The 20,898-nt window shown below is 42.0% G+C and overlaps 1 protein-coding gene across 1 annotated transcript; it reads right to left on the minus strand.

Annotated features, from left to right (window-relative positions):
- Positions 1-8,040: 8,040 nt before the first annotated feature.
- Positions 8,041-20,243, minus strand: GLOD5 (glyoxalase domain containing 5). Its single transcript, XM_033943901.1, has 4 exons — positions 20,103-20,243; positions 17,068-17,211; positions 16,609-16,764; positions 8,041-9,809 (listed from the first exon to the last, which is right to left on the minus strand). Exons 1-4 carry the CDS (start codon positions 20,166-20,168, stop codon positions 9,663-9,665), a joined length of 513 nt encoding a protein of 170 aa, XP_033799792.1. The 5' UTR covers positions 20,169-20,243; the 3' UTR covers positions 8,041-9,662.
- Between the last annotated feature and the right edge of the window lie 655 nt (positions 20,244-20,898).

Genomic DNA, 20,898 nt, shown 5'->3' on the forward strand with positions numbered 1-20,898 from the left:
GCTTCAAACCATGTCCTCTTGTCCGTGTCACGTTGGACAATGTAAATAATTTATTTTCCTGCTCTGTTTTATCAATGCCTTTCAGCATTTTGAACGTCTCGATCATGTCCCCTCGCAGCCTCCTCTTCTCAAGGGAGAACAGTCCCAGTTTCTTGAGTCGTTCCTCATATTCCAAGTTCTCCATACCTCTTATTAGCTTCATTGCTCATCTCTGCACCCTCTCCAGCAGTTTTATATCCTTCTTTAGGTTGGGAGACCAATGTTGGACACAGTATTCCAAGTGTGGTCTGACCATTGCTCTATAAAGCGAAATTATGACTTTCTTCGATCTACTCGTGATTCCTTTCTTTATCATGCCTAACATTCTGTTTGCTTTCTTTGCCGCTGCCGCGCATTGTGCCGATGGCTTCAAGGTCCTATCTATCAGTACACCCAGGTCCTTTTCTTGTTCGCTCTTACCCAGAGTTGCGCCTGACATTCTATACTCGTGTTCCTTATTCTTACTTCCTAAATGCATTACTTTGCATTTCTCCACGTTGAACTTCATCTGCCATTGCTCTGCCCATTTCTCTAACTGATACAAGTCGCTCTGGAGTTCCTCGCTATCCTCCTGCGATCTGATTGCCCGGCATAGCTTTGTGTCGTCTGCAAACTTAATGATCTCACTGGATATTCCGTCTTCCAGGTCATTGATATAAATATTAAATAGGATCGGCCCAAGTACCGAGCCCTGGGGCACACCAATAGTCACTTTCTCCCAGTCTGAGAACTTCCCATTTATGCCCACTCTCTGCTTTCTGTTTTCTAGCCATTTGCCTATCCACCTTTGTATATCTCCCTCTATTCCATTGCTTTGTAGTTTCCTGAGAAGTCTTTCATGTGGAACTTTGTCGAATGCTTTCTGAAAGTCCAAATATATTATGTCCACCGGCATTCCACTATCAATTTGCTTGTTCACGATCTCAAAAAATTGAAGTAAATTCGTTAAACATGATTTCCCTTTCCTGAACCCATGTTGACTGGGTTTCAACAAGTCGTGTGTATCTAGGTGCCGGACTATGCTATCCTTGATCAGTGCTTCAACCATCTTTCCAGGGACAGACGTAAGGCTCACAGGTCTGTAGTTGCCCAGTTCCCCTCTCGATCCTTTTTTGAAGATTGGCGTGACGTTCGCTATCTTCCAGTCATCTGGTATCCGTCCAGTTCTGATTGTCAGGTTGGCAAGTTTTTGCAATAACTCTCCGATTTCAACCTTCAATTCCTTTAAGACTCTCGGGTGAATTCCATCCGGTCCAGGGGATTTGTCACTTTTAAGTTTGTCGATCTGGAAGTATATCTGGTCCAACTCCACTTCAACTGTGATGAGTCTGTCTTCTATTACTCCACTAAACACTTTCACTGCTTCTGGTATTTTTGCGGTATCCTCCTCCGTAAAGACGGATGCAAAGAAGGAATTTAGTTTGTCTGCAATATTGGTCACCGTACCTTAAGAAGGATATGGCGATACTCGAGAGGGTTCAGAGGAGAGCGACGCGTCTGATAAAAGGGATGGAAAACCTTTCATACGCTGAGAGATTGGAAAAACTGGGACTCTTTTCCCTGGAAAAGAGAAGACTTAGAGGGGATATGATAGAGACTTACAAGATCATGAAGGGCATAGAGAGAGTAGAGAGGGACAGATTCTTCAAACTTTCAAATAATAAAAGAACAAGAGGACATTCAGAAAAGTTGAAAGGGGACAGATTCAAAACGAATGCTAGGAAGTTCTTCCTTACCCAGCATGTGGTGGACACCTGGAATGCGCTTCCAGAGGGTGTAAAAGGGCAGAGTATGGTATTGGGGTTCAAGAAGGAATTGGACAATTTCCTGCTGGAAAAGGGAATAGAGGGGTATAGATAGAGGATTACTGCACAGGTCCTAGACCTGTTGGGCCACCGCGTGAGCGGACTGCTGGGCACGATGGACCTCAGGTCTGACCCAGTAGAGGCATTTCTTATGTTCTTATATTATCCAATTCAATTGATAAAAGGGCAGAACGGCAAGCGAACAATAGTACAAAATTAATTCCCTCTTGCCATATAAAATCAAGTTTACAATGAATAGTTTGAAATCATCAATCACTGGGGATTCTCAGAACGCTACCCTGTTTCGAAGATATCAGCGCAGCAGAACTCGTCACTGATCTCACCCGGTGTATAGCGCAAACTACTTATAGTACTTGCTTTTATAGTTAAAAAATTAGGTAAGTTAGATAACTAAATTCATTTTGATTTCATTAGTGCTGTTTTAGAATGCCTAATGGTCGCTGGATAAGCAGAGCTATTGAGCTCGGAGTGTTGTTGCGGCACCAGCCCCGTCCTGAAGAAGAATCAAAACGCGTTGGTGGGGAACCGTGCAACATGACTAAAATAAGTTTAAGAATATAAAAAATGCAAAGAATGAAATAATAAGCAAGACTAATAAGTGGAAAAGATGAATTGAATTGTAAAGACAAATAATGAATGAAGAAGAAAAACAGCTCCTTTTACTAAGCCACGTTAGGGCTTTAACGCGTGGAATAGTACGCGCTACAATGCCGCGTGTGCTAGACCTTAACACCAGCAGTGAGCTGGCGTTAGTTCTAGAAGCATAACGCACGGTAATTTCCTGCGTGCGCTAAAAACGCTAACGCACCTTAGTAAAAGGAGCCCTAAAATTATGAAATTAAATGAATTTATTTATCTCACTTATTTAATATAAAAACAAGTACTACAAGTGGTTTGTGCTATACACCAGGTGAGATCAGTGACGAGTGCTGCTGCGCTGATATTTTCCAATCAGGGTAACGTTCTGAGAATCCCCAGTGATTGATGATTTCAAACTATTCATTGTAAACTTGATTTTATATGGCAAGAGAGAATTAATTATATTATCCCCCACAATCTTTGAGCATTATTGTGCTTCTAGAGATTGGAATGGATCTTCAGCCTTGCAATGGCTTACACCTTTTTGGGCATGCTATACTCGGATACAGGGTCCACCTGTCTCCAGAAAGCTTTCAATTCTTAGGGCCCTGACAATGTAAAGTTTTCCACTAAACACATGTTACAATTAAAAAATAACGGGCAGTAAAAGCAAAGCCTGTGCACTAACTGTTGGCAGTGTTTCCAGCATATTGCTACATGGAAATGTTCTTTACTGCAAGGTAAATGTGTTGACAGATACATTTACTGCCTCCTTTATAGAGAGACAATAAGTGAATCCATACCAACTACAAATATTTCTTCAATGTGTAATTAAACTCTGGAATTTGTTACTGGAGAATACGGTGAAACCAGATAGCTTAGTGGAGTTTAACAAAGGTTTAAATCCATAGGCCATTATTGAGATGGCTTGGGGAAATTCACTGCTTATTCCTAGGTACCTGGGACAATCAAGCTTTGTGACATCACTGGTAAGGCTGGCTCTTAGGCATTGGTGAAATGAGGCATTATGACATCATAATCTCAGCTCTGGAATGATGCTACTCTGGATTTCTGCCAGGTACTTGGGACCTAGGTTGGCCACTGTTAACCTTCAGTGGCAATTCTTAAGTTCTTAGAGAGAATGATGGTACCAACCTGTATCTTTCTTCATCTTTATGCAAATCCACCAGTAAATCTTACATGTTTTATCAGCTCTTACTCCAAGATTCCACAATTCATTTTTATTGGTCCTTCTCTACTTCTTTGCCTTTTAGCTATAGAAGAAAAACTTCCTGCTGGTGACAAATGCTGCTCTTAGCCACTTACCTGAAGCAGTTTCAACACCGTGATACTCACCTGCCTTTAAGCTTTACAAGGACAGGTATATGCCTGAAACCAACAACAACAAAAAATGACATATTGTTGCACAGTGCAGAAAAAGCTATTTTGTCCTTAGGCAGATGCTATTATTCCATGTACTATACATCTGAACAGAAAATAGTTCTCCAAACTAGGACAATGCTGCTCTCTAGTGGTCATTTATTTGTCAGCCCAACAAATGTTGATTCCCGCAATACCTAAACCAACAATATTGAGAGTAATATTTAACAGGGAAGTCACCATTTAAAGATATGTAACCTGCTTATTTTTAAGCAGTTTTCAATCTCATAATAGGTTAGATTTACTAAAGCGTGCTACTACACATAGTACAACTACATAGGTCCCATTCCATAAAATGCAGTTTCAAGAGCTATGTGAAGGGGATTCCTTGTCCTTCTTATGTCTAGTCTATCTTAACAAGGCTATACCTGGGGAGCCTGAGGCAAAGGTGGGGCTGTACAAAGGAAGTCAGGGATGTTAATCTGACAGTACTTAACACCTGCAGCTTTGTTGATGTCCGGCACCCTGGAATACATGATATGGATCCAGGATGAGTTAGATGGATCTCCCACTCAAGCCCTTGTAGACTCAGCTGGTTATGAGGATCCAGATCGATAAATGAACAGAGTGATTTTGGCCTATATATATTGAAATTAGAGGTGATATTACATTACTGCCTAGGTCTCGGTAAAGACAACACTGGAGCAAGCCCATATCAAAGCAGGAGTACTACCGCAGTTTCTATACCTTGTCATTCTTGGACAGCTTTTGGGGCTCTTGTAGCCCAAATTAACACCAGATTGGCAATTTCTGAAGAAGAGTCATTTCCAGACATCTCTGTGGAGGACTCAAATGTGTGTGTTAAGGAGCCCAAAACTTAGATTGCAAGCGCTCTAGGGATGGAAAAAGCACGTGGATATACGTACTGTGTAAACCAGTGGTTCCCAACCCTGTCCTGGAGGACCATCAGCCAGTCAGGTTTTCAGGATAGCCTTAATGAATATGCATGAGAGAGATTTGCATGTAATGGAGTGACAGGTAAGCAAATCTGTTCCAAGAATATTCATTAAGGCTATTCCGAAAATCTGACTGGCTGTAAACTACTTTGGTTGTACCACAGAGAGGCAATATATGAAATCCAAGCAAATAATTAAACAAATAAAATATACCTAAGCCCCACTGGTCACACTGGCTGGAAAAATACTAGAAATATTGCATAAGAATCTATCAGTTCAAAATTTTTTATTGATATTTAACAATAAATACAGAACAGTATGGGGCTCATAATAATAATTTTAAAAAAACATCTAAAAAGGCCTAAATGGGTACTTGGACGATCAAAAAGCCTGATCGTCCAAGTACTCATAATCAAAGCATGCAAGTTTACTCTCCAAAGATTTATAAAAAAAACATCTGAAAATGGGAAGGGCACCATACTCAAAATATAATTAACAATACATGCTAACACCATCTTAACCGTCTCTAATCTACCCCACCAACTCAAATGCAGTGGAGACCACCTAAGGAATAACTCATCCACCAGCTCAACTATCTTTTTCCTATTCAGATCCAAAGTACATTTTACTTTGATGAGCCCATTCCACCACATACCCAACCAAATGTTGCTTTTGAACATGCACAAAGGCATGACCACTGATTTATTCCAGTTCACTTTATACCCAGAAATCCCAGAAAACCTATCAATCTCTGCAAACAAAACAGACACATGCCCATAAAACAACAGATCATCAGCGTAAGCTGACAGTTTACAGCTAACCCCCCCCCCCCCGAACAAACCCCTGAAATAGCCCCATTCAGTCGAATTGTCACTACCAAGAGCTCCAAAGCCAGATCAAACAGTAACGGGAAAAGAGGATACCCTTGTTTTATTTCTCTAAATAAAGGAAAAACATCTGACAAGACCACATTCAGTAATACCCATGCATACGGAGAATTGTACAACAAGTCCACCATCTTAATGAGCCGCTCATCTAATACAAACCATTCCAACACTTGAAACATTTAGGCCCATTCAATCCTATCGAAAACTTTTTCTGGATCCAACGACACCACCATCAATGCATCTGGAAAACCAGACACCACTGTAAATACATTCTAGAATATATGCAAATTATCTAACATAAGAATAGCCTTACTGGGTTAGCCCAATGGCCCATCAAGCCCAGTAGCCCGTCCTCATGGTGGCCAATCCAGGTCACCACTACCTGGCAAAAACCCCAAAGTAGCAACATTCCATGCTACTGATCCAGGGCAAGCAGTGGCTTCCCCCATGTATTTCTCTATAACAGACTATGGACTTGTCCTCCAGGAAATTGTCCAAACCTTTCTAAAAACCAGCTACGCTATCCACTCATACCACAACCTCTGTCAATGCATTCCAGAGCTTAACTATTCTCTGAGTGAAAATATATTTCCTCTTATTGGTTTTAAAAGTATTTTCCTGTAACTTCATTGAGTGTCCCCCTAGTCCTTGTAATTTTTGACAGAGTGAAAAATCGATCCACTTGTACCCGTTCTACTCCATTCAGGATTTTGTAGACTTCAATCAAATCTCCCCTCAGCCGTCTCTTTTCTAAGCTGAAGAGCCCTAACCTTTTTAGTTTTTTGTCATACGAGAGGAGTTCCAGCCCCTTTATCATCTTGGTTGCTATTCATTGAACCTTTTCTAGTGCTGCTATATCTTTCTTGAGATAAGGAGACCAGAACTGAACACAATATTCCAGGTGATGCTGCACCATGGAGCGATACAGAGGCATTATATAATTCTTAGTCTTATTAACTATCCCTTTTTAAATCATCATCTTGTTTGCTTTTTTTTTTTGGGGGGGGGGGGTCACTGCCGCACATTGGGTAGGTTTTATCGCATTGTCTACAATGACACCAAAATCTTTTTCTTGGGCGCTAAACTCCAGGTAGACCTTAGCATATGGTAACTGTGATTCTTCCCAATGTGCACACCTGCCCCGAATGAACCCACTCTGATCCATATGCACCAAATGTGGTATGTACTTAGAAAGACACACAGAAAGAATTTTAGCATAGACCTTGCAATCCATATTAATCAGGGAAATCAGCCTATAATTCTCTACCTTAGGGGAATCACACCCTGGCTTAGGAATCACCACTATCAGTGACTCCCCAAAGGACTTCTGACCACATATTCTAGTCAATAAGGCCTGACAATACTGCACCAAATAAGGAACAAACAGATCCTTGAAAGTCAAATAAAATTCTACAGAAAGCCCATCTGGACCATTTAACTCGCATAAGAGCAGTGAACAAAGTCTTCATGCAATCACGTAGCACCAAAAACTTTCTCTGCTATACTGTCTCTTTATTCAAATCAGGGAGCTTTAAGCTTTGCAAGGTGCAATACTTCTAACACTTGAGGATGCTGGAGCACTCTCACCACAAACGGCCTTGGATATCTTGAAGCAGCTGACCTGGTAGCAGCTCAAAAGGTCAATCCAATTGCAGCTCCACTATCTCAGGCAAAAGATGCTCCAAAAACGTCATTGAATCAGGGCCTTCTGCCCTTCCCAAATACCCAGGATCCTCAAATTATTTCAGCAAGCTCAATTGGACTGACTCTCAAGTTCTCGTTGCAGGGTCTCAACTTGACATTGTTTTCGTTGAAGCTGTGCAGTATTATCTGCATTATCTGCGCACAGCAATCTCTTTCTGCGCTCTGCCCATCTGCACCTGTATACTGGATACTTCACTTCTCAAATCAATCAGAGCTGCTGTATTATCGCACAAAATATCTTTGATGCATAACAGCTCCTCTATGATCCATTAAAGGGTGACTCCTAGTCTGTCCTGCAACAGCATCCGAACCAGAGAGGTAAGGTCAGATTTAGATCATTTGGTTGATGGGACAGAGGTACCAGGTTCTACTTCTGTGACTTAGAAGGCTTAAGGACAGGGATTTTTTGCTGCTGGAAGCCCAAATAATTATGTGAGGCTATGATTTAAAATTATGGGTATGGGAACCTTGCATTCAAGTGGTTTTCATTGTCAGCACTGCTCGCGCACCCCAAAAGAAAAATTTCTAAGACAGAATTAATAACAACTGTGGAGGAAGAGATCAGAGCCCCACTTCCATACCTTTCACCTATCCAGTAGCCCCATCCGCCACACCCAGCAGCAATCACTTTTTGCCAAATCAACCAAATAAATTAAGCAGACACGTACAAAATGTCACAAAAACAATTTTATAAAACATAAAACAGTGAACAATGTTAGGCAATATATGCAAACGTGGAAGTACCCACAATCCTTGCCCATCCACTGCCCACCTACACCCCTTCTCTTTAGCCCTCAGCTTTGAAAGAGGGCACGTCATGGCAATCTAAAACTACTCATAATTCAGGTATTTCTCAAAAGGTGGGATTAACTGACCTTACAAAATATCCATAAAACCATCAAAAATGAGACTATGGGGGTATTCATTAAAAACCGCCAAGCGTATTAGCACACGCAATGGTGATAGTATGTGCAAACCACTAAAGACACCCATAGGAATATAATAGGTGCCTTTAGCGGTTATTGCGCTATTGCATATGTTAACGCACTAGGGAGCATGTGATGAGGCTACTAAGTAGTAGATTTAAAACAAACCAGAGAAAATAAATCTCTCTTCATTCAACATGTAATTAAACTGGAATTCATTGCCAGAGAATGTGGTAAAAGCAGTTAGCTTAGCAGGATTTAAAAAAAGGTCTGAATAATTTCCTAAAAGGTCATAAAGTGGAGTTAAGGAAATCCAGGATAAGCAGCATAAAATTTATTTTACTCTTTTGGGTCTTGACATGTATTTGTGACCTGTGTTGATCACTGGTGGGTGCAGGATACTGGGCTTGAAGAACTTTTCGTCCCATTATGACAACTTTTATGTTCTTATATTAATCTGGGTGCTTATTTCAGAAGCTCTGTTCATAACTGGGACATCTGAAATTTAGACATCTATATTGCATGGACGTCCATGGATGTCTAAAACTGCTATACATCCATGTGACAAAGGGGCATGGTTTGGGCAGGACTAGGGAAGGGAAAAAGATAGATGTCCAGCTCTGATTGCAGAAGGAGGAGGGACATCTATGTACTGTACATCCAAAAAGATGGATGCCCAATATTTATACCTGGTACTGAATGGAGTAAGGGAAGTCATGGTAGGTATTTCTCTGTCACTGGAAGGCTCACAATTAAAAAAAAAAAACAAGCAAACTACAAAAAACTACAGTGGGACTTGCCTGGTTCATAGCAGGCTGCTCTAATCATTAGGCTACTCCTTCAAATGGATGCCTCTGTGGCCATTTTATCATATGGATGTTCCTCTGCTGCCACATAGGGCTCCTTTTACTAAGCCGCATTAGGGCTTTAGCACGCGGAATAGCGCACGGTTCATTGCCCCGCGCGCTGGCCCTTAACGCCAGCATTGAGCTGGCATTAGTTCTAGAAGCATAGCGCGTGGTAATTTCTTGCGTGCGCTAAAAATGCTAGCACACCTTAGTAAAAGGAGCCCACAGACGTCCAAAGCCCTTGTTTTGCTTTGTTTATAGTTTGGAAGTTTCAATTTGTAAAATGGAGGTTCATGCTGTACCTAGTCAGAACGTGGACATCCATTTCTCATGTATTTTAGAACAGGGTGTATGTCAGTAGATCCTGTTCTAAAGTTCATGAAATATGGACATCCTTTCTAAAATTCTGCCCTTTTTTTCTTAAGTCTCCTGTACATATTGCAAGCTTGGATTCCCATCATTTTCTACAGACAGACATCTGTGTAAGAAGAATGCATGAGAATCCTAGTCAATCTCTTCATTTTTTACTTCTTTCTCCCTGTTCCAAGTTATAGTTGGAGACCTCAATCAGGTTATTGTCAGGGTCCCGGAAGTAGATGGATATTATGTCTCCTACAGAACCCGTTCGGGTTACTGGGCCTTCCTCTACCATCACATCACAAGCCTGCAGTGAAGAAAAGAATCAGAATCATACACTTTTAATTCCACTTAAAAAAAAAGAAATGGATCTTGACAGTGTACCAAAAGAGCCTAATTTAAATGGGGAACATTTTTATTAATTCATCAGTATATGTTTTTGAAAAACTAAAAAGACCCCACATTGTGATATAAATGTCCTGAAATTTCTTGAAGAGCTGGGTAATTAGATCTTATTTGATCTCACTAGTGCACCCCAATAACATTTCACTTGTTGGCATCAGTTGGATACACACAGCACATTTTTTCATTTACCTGCCTCATAACCTCCTAATTTTATAATCGTGCATGCAATTTAATTGAATGAGCTGATCAGTACTGTGAATTGGACCCTATCAATTATTGATGCTAACAGTCAATAATTTGAATTTATGCGCACGTCTTCCTAGTTGATATTCTAGAAAGATGCTATTTAAAAAGGGGGCATGGCCATGAGCATGTCAGTGGTGTTCCTAGCTTTGCACAGTGTTACAGAATATGGTAAATCCGCGCCTAATTTAGGCGCAAGAATTTACATTAGGTTTCAGGTGATATAAATTCATGCCCCCAAAATTGGGCACGGATCCCAGACCTACACACACTTAGGTTCCTAACCTATAAATGGCGGCTAAAACTTATGTGCCAAGTAGTGTGGCACTTAAGCGCGATTCTATACACGCTAGGCACACTTTATAGAATCACGCTTAGTGGTACCCAAAGTGGGTTTAGGCGTTGATAGGCTTCCTAACCTTAGGCGCACCCTATTTATGCCAGGGGTTTCTTGTAGAGGTCTGCACGGGAACGGGGATCCCGCGAATCCCACGGGGGTCCTGTGGGAATCTCCCCCTAACCCACGGGACTCCCACGGGGATCCCCCTCTAGCCAACGGGACTCCCACGGAGATGGAAGGCTTTGGAAGCAGGGTTCGTCCATATAATATAACGGACACATCAGCCTTAGTAAAAGAGGGGGTTTATAAGTCAATTGCCTGAACAGAAAACAAAAAAAGGGTTCCACCAAAGAGATTCCACAAGGAAAACAGCAGCGCAAACACAAAAGAAACTGTGGAATTGATGATCCTGTCAGAAGTAATTGCTGCTTTTTATGGGGATGGGCAGGGATGGAGGTAATTCCTTGTGGGGATGGGTGGGGACGGAGAGGATCCTGACGGGGACGGGTGGGGACGGAGAGGATCCTGGTGGGGACGGGTGTGGACGGAGAGGATCCTGGCGGGAACGGGTGGGATTTCAGTCCCCGTGCAACTCTCTAGTTTCTTGGCCTAAATGAGTGCGCCCAAGTTAGGCACCTAAGTCCATAACAGGCACCTACATGAAAAGCATGCCCACAATCCGCTCCCTAACCACACCTACTTTCTGGGAGGATTTTTTGGACTAGGTGACTACCTCAAACTGGTAAGCACTTACCAAGTTAGGCGCCTACCATCCAATTAAATGCAATTTATGTCAATTACAAGGCGGTAGTTACGTTACATTACTGTTTTCTATCCCGCCAATACCTTTCAGTTCTAGGCGGTTTACAAAAAAGAATTGGTCTGTGCATTACCAGGGAGCTTACATAGTTGATAGAATGAGTTTACAAGAATTGATGGATAGCATGATCGATGGGATCCGGAGAAGGGTTTATAAGGTTTTAGTTAGATCATTTGACAAATTTGTGAAAAGCATAGTTTTCAGTTCTTTCCTGAATGTTTTGTAGAGGTGGTGGTCTATTTTCGCTGTTCTGGTGGCTAGTGGTTCGTCATATAGGTTTTTGCTTTGTATGCCTTATGCTGGGGAGGGGGTGGAGTGAAGAGACCCTATGTTCTCCTGGGTCTTGATGTGTTATTTCTGATTAGGCTGTTGTTTAGGTAGCTAGGACCAGTTCTATTTAGGACTCTGAAGAGGTGCAGAAGAATTTGTATTGTATGCGTGCTTGTTTTGGGAGCCAGTGTGAGTCTTGGAAAGCAGTGGTAATGTGATCGTATTTTTTTCAGCAAATATATCAATCTGAGAGCTGCGTTAATTATCGGCACTGATTAACCCTTTTCAGTTAGGTGCCTAGAATGGCTAGGTGCACCAATCTAGGTGCCTAAATTTAGGCATCAATTTTAGAATCTGAACCTTGGTGATCATTTTGGTTTTGGTGCCATTTATAAAATTTAACTCATAATGCATTAAGGCCATCTCTATTCTATCTAGCAGCTTGCAAACAAGTATGTCCACAGCAAGCCAGAAGAAGAATTAAAACATTTAATTTAAACAGAATTCACTGTCAAGTACGTCTGAATTTCTGCCTCCTCTTCCTGCAGTTTTGTTTAAAATACTGTGTTTTAGGTGGTATAGAGCCTATATTTCTGCCTTACTAGTAGTCTTACTTATAGTCCCACCAACCCCAGGGACCACTATTCATATATAGAGACCCATATAATCAGGACTTCACAACCAATCAAGATGACCTTTATTCTATGCAATCACTGTGGTGCTTTAATTCCAAGACATACTATTTGGAGGCTTAAGGCTTGCCCCATCTGTCTTCAACTTGCCAGTATTAAGGAGGAGCTCTGCAAACTTAAACAGGAATTGAATACAATTAAAGCAGCTTCCATCACTCCACAAAATCATACCAACTTACCACCTCTACCTCAAAGAATAAAACAGCCCAGGAATAAATGGGTCACAGTAGGCTCAGGAAGACTGCGACATGTAACACAGAAACATCCACCTTCACTAATATTACCTCTACAGAATTCCTTCGCTCCACTAGTGCACTGCGATACTCAGGAGAACAGAAGGGAGGTGGGACTGGAACCAATGAAAGAAACTCAAGAGAACAAGAGCACCCTAAGTACAAATAAAAAAGCCAAAAACAGAAAACTATTACTGTTGGGGGATTCCATCATCAGAGGCATTAACCTTGGAACACAGGGCGAGGAGACCAAAATAGTGAAATGTCTTCCAGGATCCTCAGCTACCAGGAGTTCCAGGCAAATACTGACTATAATTAAGGAAGAAACTAAGGATTTTAACACTGATGTTGTTATCCATCTGGGAACAAATGACCTGGCCAACAACTCCACACTTGCAGCACAGAAAGCTTTTCGGGAGCTTGGTGAGGGCGTGAAACCTTTTGTAAAGACTTTAGCTTTTTCTGAAATACTGCCTGCATATGGAAAAGGAGAGCAAAGAATGAAAAACACAGAGGACTTTAATAGATGGCTCAGAGCCTGGTGTCATCAAGAAGGCTTCAGGTACATAGGAGGATGGGGAAATACATGGAAGGACAAGAAGCTATATTGCACTGATGGGCTACATATTACTACAGCAGGAAAAAGAAACCTTGCAGAGAAATTTAGACAATATTTTTCTAGGCATTTAAACTAGAAGGTGGGGGTGGTGTATGTACGAAGGACAATTATAGAGACCACCCCCGGCAAAAGAAAAGATGTGATAGTAGTAAAGGCTGCAACATAAGCAATATCAGCAACTCATTTCTTAGTATTGCAACGGAAAGTGAAACGACACAAAAATCCATACGAAAAAGGAGATTATCGCTGAAAAATAGCTGGAAAGCGATGACCACAAATGCTCGCAGTCTAAGCAACAAAGTTCATGATCTGCAAGCCCTGATATTAGAGGCAGATCTAGATATTGTTGCTATCACAGAGACATGGTTCAGTGAATCACATGGATGGGATGCAAACATACCGGGATATAATCTTTTTAGGAAGGACAGAGATGGTCATAAAGGTGGAGGAGTAGCTCTCTATGTAAAGATCAATATCCAAGCGACCGAAATGCAAGGGACCTGGGGAGAGGAAGAAGCGATATGGATTGCTCTGAAAAGAGAAGATGGAACTTCTATCTACGTGGGTGTAGTCTACAGACCTCCGACTCAATCGCAGCAAATTGATAAGGATCTGATTGTGGATATCCAAAAGTTTGGAAGGAAAGAGGAGGTTCTGCTGTTGGGAGATTTCAACCTGCCGGATGCAGACTGGAATGTTCCGTCTGCGGAATCGGAAAGAAGTAGGGAGATTGTGGATGCCTTTCAAGAGGCTCTGCTCAGACAAATGGTGACGGAACCCACAAGGGAAAAAGCGATATTGGATCTGGTCCTCACAAATGGAGAGAGTATCTCTAATGTTCGAGTGGGTGCTCACCTGGGTAGTAGCGATCATCAAACGGTTTGGTTTGATATAACGGCTAAAGTGGAGAGCGGCCGCACGATACTTAAAGTCCTAGATTTCAAACGTACGGACTTTAATGCAATGGGAAAGTACCTGAAGAAAGAGTTGTTAGGATGGGAGGACATAAGAGAAGTGGAAAGACAGTGGTCTAAGCTGAAAGGAGCGATAAAAATGGCTACGGACCTTTATGTGAAGAAAATCAATAAAAACAAGAGAAAAAGGAAGCCGATATGGTTCTCCAACCTAGTGGCTGAGAAAATAAAGGCGAAAGAGTTGGCGTTCATGAAATATAAAAAAACCCAAGAAGAGGAGAGCAGAAAGGACTACAGGGTGAAATTGAAAGAAGCCAAGAGAGAAATACGTTTGGCGAAGGCACAGGCGGAAGAACAAATGGCTAAAAATGTAAAAAAGGGAGATAAAAATTTTTTCAGATATATTAGTGAAAGGAGGAAGATAAAAAATGGAATTGCTAGGCTAAAAGATGCTGGGAACAAATATGTGGAGAGTGATGAGGAGAAAGCAAATGTGCTAAACAAATACTTCTGTTCTGTGTTCACAGAAGAAAATCCTGGAGAAGGACCGAGATTGTCCGGCAAAGTTACACGAGAAAATGGAGTAGATTCTGCGCCGTTCACGGAGGAGGGTGTTTATGAGCAACTTGAAAAACTGAAGGTGGACAAAGCGATGGGACCAGACGGTATCCATCCCAGGATACTAAGGGAACTCAGAGAGGTTCTGGCGAGTCCTATTAAAGACTTGTTCAACAAATCTCTGGAGACGGGAGTGATTCCTGGAGATTGGAGGAGAGCGGATGTGGTCCCTATTCATAAAAGTGGTCACAAGGATGAAGCAGGAAACTACAGGCCGGTGAGCCTCACTTCAGTTGTTGGAAAAATAATGGAAGTGTTGCTGAAAGAAAGGATAGTATATTTTCTTGAATCTAATGGGTTACAGGATCCGAGGCAACATGGCTTTACAAAAGGTAAATCGTGCCAAACGAACCTGATTGAATTTTTTGATTGGGTGACCAGAGAGCTGGATCGAGGACATATGCTAGATGTAATTTACTTGGATTTCAGCAAAGCCTTTGATACAGTTCCTCATAGGAGGCTGTTGAACAAACTTGAAGGGCTGAAGTTAGGACCCAAAGTGGTGAACTGGGTCAGAAACTGGCTGTTGGACAGACGCCAGAGGGTGGTGGTTAATGGAAGTCGCTCGAAGGAAGGAAAGGTGACTAGTGGAGTCCCTCAGGGTTCGGTGCTGGGGCCAATCCTGTTCAATATGTATGTAAGTGACATTGCTGAAGGGTTAGAAGGAAAAGTGTGCCTTTTTGCAGATGATACCAAAATTTGTAACAGAGTAGACACCGTAGAGGGAGTGGAAAATATGAAAAAGGATCTGCAAAAGTTAGAGGAATGGTCTAATGCCTGGCAACTAAAATTCAATGCAAAGAAATGCAGAGTAATGCATTTGGGGATTAATAATAGGAAGGAACCGTATATGCTGGGAGGAGAGAAGCTGATATGCACGGACGGGGAGAGGGACCTTGGGGTGATAGTGTCCGAAGATCTAAAGGCGAAAAAACAGTGTGACAAGGCAGTGGCTGCTGCCAGAAGGATTCTGGGCTGTATAAAGAGAGGCGTAGTCAGTAGAAGGAAGAAGGTGTTGATGCCCCTGTACAGGTCATTGGTGAGGCCCCACTTGGAGTATTGTGTTCAGTTTTGGAGACCGTATCTGGCGAAAGACGTAAGAAGACTTGAGGCGGTCCAGAGGAGGGCGACGAAAATGATAGGAGGCTTGCGCCAGAAGACGTATGAGGAGAGACTGGAAGCCCTGAATATGTATACCCTAGAGGAAAGGAGAGACAGGGGAGATATGATTCAGACGTTCAAATACTTAAAGGGTATTAACGTAGAACAAAATCTTTTCCAGAGAAAGGAAAATGGTAAAACCAGAGGACATAATTTGAGGTTGAGGGGTGGTAGATTCAGGGGCAATGTTAGGAAATTCTACTTTACGGAGAGGGTGGTGGATGCCTGGAATGCGCTCCCGAGAGAGGTGGTGGAGAGTAAAACTGTGACTGAGTTCAAAGAAGCGTGGGATGAACACAGAAGATTTAGAATCAGAAAATAATATTAAAGATTGAACTAGGCCAGTTACTGGGCAGACTTGTACGGTCTGTGTCTGTGCATGGCCGTTTGGAGGAGGATGGGCAGGGGAGGGCTTCAATGGCTGGGAGGGTGTAGATGGGCTGGAGTAAGTCTTAACAGAGATTTCGGCAGTTGGAACCCAAGCACAGTACCGGGAAAAGCTTTGGATTCTCGCCCAGAAATAGCTAAGAAGAAAAAAAAAAAAAATTTAAATTGAATCGGGTTGGGCAGACTGGATGGACCATTCGGGTCTTTATCTGCCGTCATCTACTATGTTACTATGTTACTATGTATGTTCATATTCAAGAGAGAAGAAAAAATAGAATGTGTTCTGATGTTTTCTAGGAATGGATAAAGATGTTTTTTACTACATTCGTAGCTATAATACATGGCAATGCTGGCCCAGCACTACAAGAAAACTACAGAACTGGAGCAGGAAACTTTTGACAAACCTTCAGATGGTCCACAACAGCCGTCAATGGTGTTTTGGTGATCAGACAAAGATCTATAGAACCAGGGGTGGGTCTGTGAGCCTTGGGTTCAAACTCCTTGCCAGCCTCATGGAGGTTGAATTTTTGGTTTCCAAAACATAACGCTTTTCGATTTCCCTGTCACATGAACAAGACAAAACAAACCACTGTTAATTATTTGCCTTTCCAAATCTGAGCTCAAAACATGAATGTGATCTCACTATTGCAAATTATTTTCTAAAATATCACCGGAACTCAGTACACCCTTCTGATCTTTGCGTTCTGTGTAAAATGTGTTTTAAGTTGCCACTGAATCTATATTGAATGGCCAATGAAGGAACTGAGCTAGGGCTTCACAATTCTGGGCTCTAACCACAACACTTTCCCACCAACCGGTGCAAAAAATGTGTAGCTCACCACTTGAGTCACCTTGAGCATTACCTTGAAAGTCACCACTTCCATGCCAAGGACTTTGGAGTAAAAGGCTATGGTGTCCTCTATGTTCTTCACAGTAAGCACAAGGTGGTCCAGTTGATCAATGACAAAGGGAGAGGGACCTTTACTGTAATCCCGCCAGGACCATACCTGTGAGACAGGAAGGAAAGGCTAAAACAAAAAGAAGGATGGGGGGGGGAGTGGAACGCCAAGATTAAGCTTACATTTTTAAGAGTTATCTATAATAACTACATATAGGACTTCCAGAATTCCATTTTTCTTAAAACTTCAATTCTACATTTGCAGCCCTGAAGTTTTTTAATGTTAGGGAAAAGAACCGACCCCCACCCCTCCAACAATAATAAAGATGATTGTAACACAAAAACAAAACAAAAAAAATGAGAGAGCATCTTTCTGGGAAGAAAAGAAGCAATACCATAAGGGAGCAGGAAGTGGTGAAACATGAGATAATTAGCAGTGTGGCATGTCCATACTCATCCTGGTACCTGCTAGAAGGATCTGGATACGAGTGGGTTAGAAACTGAGGTTACCAAATAAGAGAACTTTAGGAACCAAAAATAAAACCTGAAATACAGAAGAGTCCACAGCCACTGTTTTCCTTCTCAGGTCTGCTGACAGCACTAGACACAAGCAAGAGGCAGGAAATACTGCTGGCAAAAAATGACAACTGTCTGAAGAAGTGTTTTTCTCTCAGCAGTTTCTTCTGTTCCTATGGTTTCCAGCTGAATAAGAATAAGCCCCCAACTAGAGAGAGATTGATATAAGCAACCCCAGGCTTCCCCCTCCATTTTTATTCCTCTCATGTAATCTTGCCATCCCAGTGACAGCTCTTAGCTCCAGCTCCAGATGTGTAACCTGTTTAGCAACCTTAGAATAGCCAGTAGATGTCGCTGTTGCACAATTACTGGGTACTCTCTCCCAGGGGCTGTAATCACTGGCTCCCGAGCATCCCCATAAATAAATACAGACATATAAAGCTAAGGATAATAAATAAATATAATACAGTTGGATACTTTAATGAAGAACCAATAAAACAAAACTGTCATAAATTTAGTTTTCTATAGTCCCTATCTGTGCCTTTCAGCCCTCTCTGTTATGGTTTCTCTCTAAGCCATAAATACAGAAATAAAGCAATCCATATAAAGATACAATTTTGATAAAAATAAAATTGTAGAAACATGGAAATTTAAATATAAAACAACTGCATGTAAAGTAGAAAGAAGGAAAAAAAAGAAAGAAAACTGCAGACTTATTTGGTTTTCAAGCTGTATGCAAAGGTAAAACTTTTGCAAAATGTTCTACTGTGGAATCCTTTTCAGTAGAGAGAAGAGGAATGTGCAACAGGGACACACAGCTCCTAAAATCAGCTCAGATGAATAGCACCCTTCCCCCAATCTTTTTGCTTCACTAACTGGTTGAGAAGCTGCCACAATCATTCCCATGTGCCTATAGAAACCTCTTTATGTGGGATTTTTTTTAACCATTAGATAGGATGATGTATATTGAACCATTTTTTTCTATCGGCTAATTTTACTAAATTGCATTAAGAAGATATGTGGTAAACCTCGCATTGAGGCGTTATGCATTATTATAGCAGTTATCACGCAGTAAACCACATAGTAAGTACTTGTCATGGCAGGGGGCATAACATGGGCAAAGAATTTATGTATAAGCATTAACCACCTAGTATGTTACACTTACCATGTGCTGCCTAATGTACAGTTAACATGGGAGCACTTACCTTCTCCTACATAGGAGGCATTACATGCTATTGTGCTATCTGTGGCCAAGTACAACACGCTAATTTGCATTTAAAGCGGGACCAGAATAAGAGGGCATCCAGAAGTGTGCAGACATAGCATGCGGGAAGGCAATCCAGACGGGGCCCTGAGCTGCCAGTCGGGGCGGGGGCTGGAAAGGAAGAGGTGTGGAGAGGCATATTCTGTAGGCAGTCAGCCGGCGCCTCTCCTCGTCCCCGGCATCTCGAGGCATAAAGTTTGCAATACACTGCTCTATAGCAATAAAAAAGGATAAGCAGTAACCTCACTCTTCTCCTTCCTCATTGGCCTTAGGTGTTCCTCTTCCCTTTTTTTTCCCTCTCTCTTACCCAATCTCCACTCAACACACTCAGGTGTACCTGGGGCTCCACTAATTCCCCCTTTGGTGAACCCTTGGCAAATAAGTACATTGAGACCCTACTCTCACTGTAATACAAATATATTTTAAACTCTCATACCTGTGGTCCCACATGGATCCGACTGCTAATACCTCCTGTCTGTTGGCGCATAATGCATAGGAGGTAGGTAGAAAAATCAGACCTCAGTGGGCAGTGGAGGTTCAGGTCTTTAGGTCCTCCCACCCACCCACCGGAGCCAATTTTTCAAAATTACTGTAGGTGCTAAATTGAACAGAAATTACCTCTCCCTGGATACAGTCAGAGAGCTGGCTCTCTTTCTCTCTCCTGTCAGCAGCCTCCTAACCATAACTAAAGTCTGTCCTGGAAACAACTGACTTAGCACATCTGTGAGGGCCCCTCCTAAACCTTTAGGCCTTGGATCTGTGCCTAGTTTGCCTGTGCTTTAATCCTGCCCTGTCCACAAAACTGAGCTATCATTCTGTTCCTGCTCACAGCCCCTCTTCACCAGTAGGCAGATGGAGCTTCTCAGGTGGGACCAGCACCATATCAAAGGAAGAAACTGCCCTAAGTAACCCACAGAGCGCACCCAGGGAACCATCACATTTTGGAAATCACTAGGAAGAAAACAAAAGGTACAGAAAAGTGCTCACCAAGTGGGTGCTGCTGTACCTCTTTTGTTTACTATTGCCCCAAGAGCTTGCATGTGTAATATTTCAGTTTAACTAATCCCCCTGCCTGCTACAAAAACTGAGGTAAGAGGAATGAGACCATCTTCAAGCCTCTTCTACTAAATACTTTTCACCTCGGACACAAAATCTGCTTTAGTAAACCAATCCCTCTGACTAGAAATGAACTGGCGTACACAGGGGGGTGCTGTTCTCACCTTGCTGCCTCGGATCAGCCTCTGCAGCCGGAGCCCATGGCACAGCAAGCTCTTTGCTGCTAGCATTTCCCCGGTACCGTGGTTAAAAACCTGAGGATCACTTGATGTAATCTGGAGTTTCAGCTCATTTTTTTTTTTCTTTCAACACTTCCTGATACAGTAGGAGGTGGAAAACCATATGTTCCAGAGTAGTAGGTCTTTAACCGTAATATCTGATATAGAGGTACCTCCACATTTTGTGGCAGAGGGTAAACTAGGGCAACCAACTATTCATTATTATTGTGTTGTTGTTATTTTCATGTGTGGCACTATCACATCCAAAGTTGGCTAGTTTAGTTCCATTAATTCAGATCCTATTCAAGGGTTGAAGGATCAGAGATATACTGGTAAGCATGGTGCATTTTATTTCACTGTTCCAGTTCTGTAGAATGACATAAGAACAGCCTTACTGGATCAGATCAATGGTTCAGTAAGCCCAGTATCCCGTCTTCGTGGAGGCCAGTCGCAGTCATAAGTACCTGGCAAAAACCCAAATAGTAGCAGCATTCCATGCTACCGTCCCATGTCTGTCTCAACAACAGTCTATGGACTTTGCCTCCAGGAATTTGTCTAAACCTTTTTTAAAACCAGCAACATTAACTGCAGCTTAACTATTCTCTGAGTGAAAAAAATATTTCCTCCTATTGATTTTAAAAGTATTATTACTCATGGAAACAATACTTTGGATTAGTTTTTGAGACCTAGAATCTGGGGATCCCAAAGACTGCCAATGTTTCAACTGTGGATATGATTAATT

This window comes from Geotrypetes seraphini, chromosome 5 (genome assembly GCF_902459505.1).
Source record: "Geotrypetes seraphini chromosome 5, aGeoSer1.1, whole genome shotgun sequence".
Taxonomy (NCBI): Eukaryota; Metazoa; Chordata; class Amphibia; order Gymnophiona; family Dermophiidae; genus Geotrypetes; species Geotrypetes seraphini.